Source organism: Erigeron canadensis, chromosome 8, assembly GCF_010389155.1.
Source record: "Erigeron canadensis isolate Cc75 chromosome 8, C_canadensis_v1, whole genome shotgun sequence".
NCBI classification, from domain to species: Eukaryota; Viridiplantae; Streptophyta; class Magnoliopsida; order Asterales; family Asteraceae; genus Erigeron; species Erigeron canadensis.
In genome coordinates this window covers 25450777-25458766 of record NC_057768.1, presented here as the reverse complement: position 1 = coordinate 25458766, position 7990 = coordinate 25450777, and the positions used below count along the sequence as shown (strand labels likewise).

The 7990-nt window shown below is 33.2% G+C and overlaps 1 protein-coding gene across 1 annotated transcript; it reads right to left on the bottom strand.

Annotated features, from left to right (window-relative positions):
- Positions 1-6751: 6751 nt before the first annotated feature.
- LOC122579051 (50S ribosomal protein 6, chloroplastic) lies at positions 6752-7359 on the bottom strand. Its single transcript, XM_043751141.1, has one exon. The coding sequence runs from the start codon at positions 7264-7266 to the stop codon at positions 6904-6906; it is 363 nt and encodes a 120-aa protein (XP_043607076.1). The 5' UTR covers positions 7267-7359; the 3' UTR covers positions 6752-6903.
- Positions 7360-7990: the final 631 nt, after the last annotated feature.

Sequence of the window (7990 nt, the reverse complement as noted above, 5' to 3'; positions counted from 1 at the left end):
TTTGTTGATATTGTGAAGAAAATATGAAATGAGTTGTGAAGAAATGGAAAGTGGTGAAGAAGGAAATGTGGGAAGGTAGTATATATAGATGAAAAGTGGGGGAAAAAAAAACTAACCGTTTGTTTTTAAAAAAATTTGAAAAAAAGCATTTTTTTGTTTACGTTTGAGATGGGTCCCCCACATGCTCCCCCGTCTTCGTCTTTCCTCTTCGACTCAACGAAACGAGAAGATGGAACAAGCCATCGACGAGGTTACTCCTTAAGCTAGCTACATCGACGAGCTCGTCGACGAGCGGTCGACGTATGCTTAGTGAAAAGCCTTAGACGACCTTTATGTTTCGTTATTAAGTACATTTTTAATAGCAAAAGGAAAGAACTTAAATGAAAACAGTAAGAGTTAGGTTATTGCGAGAACTAAATATTTGTCGAGAACTACGAGAACTCTTTTAAACCATTAGATGAAATTAATCAATGGCTAGTAAATAATATGCAATTAAAATAATTAATAAATAATTATAAAATATAAAAGGGTAAACATGGAATTATTAATTAATAGAAAAGAACCGTAACTTCCAAAACAAATCTCCAATAAATTTGGCACCCACATTAATATATTAAATAGTTATTTGATTTCAAAATTATTTAATAACTAGCTTAAGGACCCAGGTGACTACCCGAGTAGTATTATGGTAACTAACTGTAATAAAAAACATTTGTGATATGTCCTTCACTGATGACCTCAGTGGTTGGACACCCGGACTTTTGTCCAACTGGTCACAGGTTCGATACTCTCGTCTGTGATTTCCCGCAAGGATTTTGTCCTGGCTTTTGTGGAGCTTTTACAGGGTGGGGCGGGCGGGGGAGGGGATCGGGTAGGTCCACGGTATTCGGTCTGGATACTCGTGATCCGACCCTTGCTGTTTAAAAAAAAAAAATTTGTGATGTAGTCCCCAAATATCATATGATTCTATCGTACATGTACAACCATGCTTTTAACTATTATATGTTCAATTCGAATATTACATTAAAAACAAATGTATTATATCACGCAGTAACATACATGCAATTGATTTATTAAAGAATTTCAATCACAATAGTAGTTTCAACCCCTAAAACATGTGCATAACCAAACAAATAAAGTACCGAATTAAAAAAAAATACAAACATAACAATGACCATCTTGACGCTGACCATTTTGACGTTCAAATGACCATTTGGTACAAAAGAGGACCTTCATACATGTTTTACTTGTAACCCTTGAAACCACAATATAGTTGTCTACTAGATTTTAGACCCGTGTCCAACACTGGACACGAGATTTACGATATTAACAATATTATATTTTCATACAATTAAATCATAAAAGCTTACAATTTTAAAAAACACGGTTTTATGGTGTTATATTTTGCAAGTTGTAGTACAATAATCATAGGTTCCTCACTGTCATTATTAGCCTAGACATATTGATGGACTTGTTTGTCGTAGTTATTCCACAAAGACACATGCTATATATAATAATTTCTCCATTATAATATATTTTGAAACAGATGTACTCATAATGTGATATTATTATGAAAAATAATTAAGAATTAAAATATAAACATATATGTGATCCCGAACTTGACATTCAAGTATATGTATTTAATCATGATGCGCGTTCATAACACGCATATGCTTATTTTCAATCACTTGTTCTATGATAATATGATAACAATTAAGATTTTTTTATATTCTTTGATAACAATTAGGACTCTTCTAATATTTGTTAATAAATCATTAAGTTTTCAAATAATTTTTTGTAGAAAATATTAGATATGTTAAAAAAATTTTATTTAATTAAATGATTGTAAATTTTAGAAAATTGTCTCAAGTTGATGGCTAAAAATAAATATAAACTAAGTATTCAGGGCTAAAAAGTGTAAATTATTGATGAAAAACAAAAAAGTGTAAATTAATGAGACTTTTTCTACAAATTAATATAAATATTAATATAATAATATATTTGGATAAGGATTATTAGGATTTTTAATTTGTAGTTTATCTAAATGATGACATCATCAAAAGTCAAATTGATGAAATTGAACGATGTGATTGGTTAATTAATCATTAGTTCAACTGTCTTATAGTATATATTAAGATTAAGATGAGCAAAACACACGTCATTGTAGAAACAAACCCGCTTTACTTTAGGACTCTTATTCATGTGCATAAAAACAATATCTATACTTTTATATTATAATGCATGATATCAATGGCCTACAACTTTTAACTTACATTTTCATCTCTCTTTTCAAATCTCAATTATTATTTTTTTCTCTTTAATTTCCTCCATACATAATTTTATTTCTCTAATTAATTTAAAATCTTTTATTTCAAAAATTGCACATCGATAAATTATAAAAATTATATAGGTGTTCTTAAAATTTCATGTTATTTTATTAGACATGTCATTCGATATACATTTGACAAATTTTTAAATCTTAGGGCGAAGTCTGTATGGCTAAGACATTTGGCTATCACATTCTATGACATATACCTCCTATGACCTATCACACTCTACGACTTATCATTCCCACTATCTCACTGTCACGATGCGCGTGTACTTTTTCTCGTATAACAAAAATAACACAAAAAAACTACCCGGATTCAAATTTTTGATATATTATTTAATAATAACCTTCTTTAAACCAATATTGGCAATTTGAAGAATCGTTTGAATTGCTACAATATTTGCTATCTCACGACTGACTCATATTTTCGGGGAGAATCTCCTTTTATTTTGTGACTTAAACTTAAATGTAATTTTATTTAGATACATTTGTACTTATGTCATAAATAACAATTTTTTTATTAAAATTTAATGAATGGAAAGGGAATAGATGTGCCAAGTAGGATTAGTGAATGAGAAAATTTAGGAAAGGACTTCAGTTTTATATATAAAAAAGATTGTTAAGATTAAGACTCTTATCCCCATCGATACACATAATTTTTTTTATTTTCTTATTCACTGACATAACTTTATTTATTTAATAAATATTATATGTTAATAATAATAATATAGGATTATGAATATGTTGCTATATTTAACTTATGAACATATAAATCAAAAAATAATTCTTTTTTCGAAACTATACTTTTTCTAGTTAGTACACGTACATGTAAATGAACATGTTCACAAATGTATACGTACATTTTTTTACGAAGTTCACTAATATATTTAAAAATAATTATATGGTTCACATGTGTACAACTTTAATTGACACATATGTACGATGATGTTCACATGTGTACTTTTATTTACACATGTATATGATGATGTTTAAATGTAAACAACTTTTATATGCATGTGCGTATGATGATGTTTACATGTAAATAGATTTATAAAGTAAGACTTAATATGTGAATGAAATTAAATACCACTTAAAGTATTGTTTGTCGCTTATCCGTGACTTTGTAATTGTAAGTGTACTTTTTTGACGTCATCTAGTGCTTTGCTAGATGCCGTTATGTTTATTTTATAATATATTGCCGTTCTAAAAAAAATAAAATTAATACCACTTATTAATAAATTATTAATGTGATTTATGCTTAAAACTTTATATTATATAATAGTTAAGATTTTATTGAAAGATTGGACATAAGGTGTCAAATTGTAATTTTTTTAGCATTTTATTTATTAGTAGTTCAATACTAAGAAACCATTTACAAAAAGAACACATAAAAATTGTTTTTGTTGCCATAAATATTACATTTTAATCAAACTAGATCTTTAGAATTTTACTTTACTAGGCTAAAGAAAGAAAAGTTTTCAAAAGTGCAGATTAAAACCATCGTGGGAGAAAATTGATTAATCATGTAATCATAAATATAAGGAAACATAATTTATGGAGATATTTAAGGGATTCAAGAATTAAATTAATATTTATTGTCATATAATTATTAAAGTACAAAATTACCCTAATCTAAAATGGTTCTTACAGTTCTCGACATTTTATTGGTTCTCATTTTATCTTTTTACAAACAGTAATATATATATATATAGGGTGATAATCAAATGAGAACGAAATTTAACAGGGTTAGTAAATGGCGATATATAAATAGTGATTAAAATAAACCAAACAAATAAGCCATATACAGCCGCACATCCCTTTCTCGACCAAATCGGGTTGATTCTTGACCGACACGGTCGAGTCCGACCAAAGTTGACCCAAATCTGTGGCGTTGACCAATTTTTAATTCGAGTATAACAAACTCGTCTCGGTAGATCATCCAGACACGAACTGATTTGAAAAAATCAGCTGTATCGGTCGATTTTTACAACACTCGGTAATATTTGTAACAGATACCAGTTACACTCGTTAGAAGGGTATAAATACCCAACCTCTTAAAAACATTTGTCAATCAATATCACAGTTATAGTTATATATTACTGTTGCTTATTCTCTCCCAAATTGAGTATATAATCTGCAAGTATTCGTTGTTATGGTGAGATCAAAGATGAGATCAATATGGGTTCAAACCCCTCCCAGGGCGAACACCAAACGATTCGACAAGTTCAGCTTATGTCAATTAAAGTTCATTTACTATAACAGTTTGGTCTCTACCTTAAGACCATCAAAATGGAGAGGTTACGTGGCAACAAAAAGTTGTACTTTTTAGTTACAAAACTTTGACACAAAACACGGTTCAAGCAGAGAAAATGAACCTGAGGAAGTCCCCAGGTTATACTCGAATCTTAAATCTTTAGAAATGATAGAAACCATTTTACAAAACTAATGGAGGTCACAATCTTTAGTTGTACTCGAAGCTTACATCTTTACAAGTCTCGCTCTCAAAGTCTATCATACAAACAATTTTTACGATCAGCTGTTGCATACTAGTAATTGAATACCAAGACGATTGCATGCCTTGCGTAAGCAAATAACAGAACACTTTGCGCCGCATTGAGAAAACCCAGAATTCATTCTTCCAAAGAAGAACCAAACAATCTTCAAAATCTGATTATTTCATTCCATCATTTTTCATTAACCAAACATCAACTCACCATATTAGATGGGCTGTGAAATCACATTGTGTATCGATAACCAGAATATATCTAACACGAAAATATTCGAGATTTGCTTTACTAAAGCAGAAACCGATGAAAAATTACGCCACAATACACACACATTGACACACACACACACACCTAGTCACTAAAATAAAAACCAGTGCCTATATCGTGATATCCCCTCTCCCATTTACAAATTCAGTACACATCATTACACTTCAACTCCCTCACTTAAGCTCAGGTAAGCAAAATCATAATCCCACTTTCACCAGTAGTCCTGCAGTGCTTCAAGCATAAAATCAGTAACCTGGCCTCGGAAAATTACAACCCTGCTAAAGCAAAAAAGAAAGAAGAAAGATAAAAGAGAGAAGTAGTAGTAGTAGTAGTTTCATAATAAATCCTGAGAAGGCTGGCAAAGTTCCTATTTCTTAGCTTTTGAGAAAAAATATCCTCATATACTGTACACTTACTTCACCGTGTGTTATCCGTTTCTTTCTCCGTCTCGGCTATTCTCCGTCCACCGTCACTCCCATTACAAACCCTTTATACATGCAATATGGCCAATTGGCCATAACCCAGACCCATTGTTCACACTGCCTTGGTTTAAAGTAGGCTGCAACAGGCGTTGCGTTGCGTGTTGCGACCCTAGGGCGCAACGCCAAGGATATGGTGACCAGGTTACATGTTGCGAGCGCTACATGCCCGTTGCGAGTCGTTGCGTGTTGCGTCCGTAGCGTCGCAACATGTACAAAGTTATGTTTTCACTTTTTTGGGCACTTATTTTCTTTATGTTTTGATTTCAACTTTCAATTTCAAGTCTATTAGTCTACTTTTATGTTTTGTTTTCTACTTATTATACATTTGGTGTGGTAGAATCGCAACCTATTATGATTTGGTGATTTGAAATCACAAACTATTGTCTTTTCTTATGATATACTCTGTATGATGTAATCTTTTGGTATTCAATTGTTACATGTAGAGTATTAGCATATTTGTAGAAACTGTCGCCGTGAATACGTGTTGCGCTCTCGCAACGCCACGCTTGTTGCCTCAAGGACCTTATCGCCACGGGTCGCCACACGCTATTTCAAACCAAGCACATTGCCTCTCGGACTGCAACCAGAGATGCCACGTTGAATTTCCTATTACTTCTGCTAAGGTAATTCTCCATACCTAAATCAATTACAAACCTCCCAACATGCTCGAGATCAGAGTGGATTCTGCCAACACAATTCCTGCTGTGGCCGAGTCTGGAATGAGCTCAGACCTATACCCTAGCCTGTCATGAGCACCTCACTCACGCCATGCCTTCCCTACGGCTTAACACCATCACTAGGAATTGCACATACAAACTACATACATACTGACTAAACCCTGAACAGCATAATACCGTCACGACAACCTTAAAATTTCTCGAATGGCTACACGAATACCTAACAACTACTTCCAAAGTAACTAAAAACACCACACCATCATGCGCCGCCCTAACTAATGAATCTACATTATGGAATTTAACAAAGCAACAATAAACCACAATCGTACCTTATCCTAAAAACATAAGTAAGTAAGTAACACCTAATACCGTCTGTTACCAATTATGAGTCTACTCAACCATCTGATCCAACCCGGTTGGGTTACCTTATCCTAAAAACATATACATGCTTAAAAATATAGTTTAATCATCATGAACATACAACCTTAATTTCCAAACAAAATAGCCCTTCTTTTTCATAAATAACAACCAAAACATGGTGTACACAACAACAACAAAAAAAACATCTCTCATTTCATAGGGATAATAATACAAACATAATAAGCAAAACAACATCAAATTAACATTAAAAAGGACAAACCCTACTCAGAAACAGCCACCGAATCAGAAGAAACACCTCCTTCAGCAGTAACAGCTTCTTCTTCATTAGTGACGAAGCTCCACTCGGGTGGAAGCGCAGGCAAAGGCGGGTAAACAGCGGGCCCACGGTTTCTATCCCAGGGTTGGGTCTTTTTGGGTCGGGTTTTCCGGTGATGGGCTGTGGCTTTCTTTTGTGGTCTTGATGAACATTCTATCATTAGCCCCCCAGATGAACTTGACCCAGATAGAGAATTGTTATTGTAATGGAGTGAGGCTGGGGATGAAAGTGTGGTGGTGGGTGGTGTACGGACGGCGGGGCTGGGTGTTGGGGTGATTTTGACCCCGAAAATTGCGGAGATTGACATTGTGTGTGTGTGTGTGTGACTGTGTTGTGGGAAATTGGGAATGGTGAGTGAATGGATTGATTGTGTTATCTTGTTCTGGATATGGTGAGTATGGAAGTTTCTTTTTTTTTTTTTTTTGTAAACGAGATGTGGTGGTTGTTGTTATTGGGCTGAAAATAAATGGGCTGAATTTGTTGAATTGAGAGCCGAAACATGTCTTTTTACCACCAAGGCACCAAAATAAAAAAGGAAAAACATAAAGGAGTAATACTTCAGTAATAAGAAAACCTCTTGGTGATTTAAGTCGTAAAGACTAAAATGTGTTTTGAATGAATCCTAGAGGTAGCAACTTAATTTAATTTTAGCGGAAAATTGGGATCACTTACGGGTTATCTGCCCACCAGATTATCTCTACTTCTTAGACCATGCTTAAAGGGAAGGTGATAGATAGGTGAACGGTTAAGCCTCATAGGTGACAAGAGAAGTTGAAAAGAGATAAGTGAATGGTTTAACATAGGTGAAAGATGAGATGTGGGTCCACTTGAATTTATCTATATTATTTGTGTTATTTTGTTAAATTTTGATTGAGTATATTGTGGGGTATAATAGGTATTAAATTTGAAGGTAAATGGTGAAGTTGAAAAAGAAAAGGTAATGGTGATGAAAAGGTTAAACTCACATGGCATAGAAAGTGTAAGTGAAAAAGGTGAACAGTTACGAATGGTCTTATAGGAAAAAGTCCACC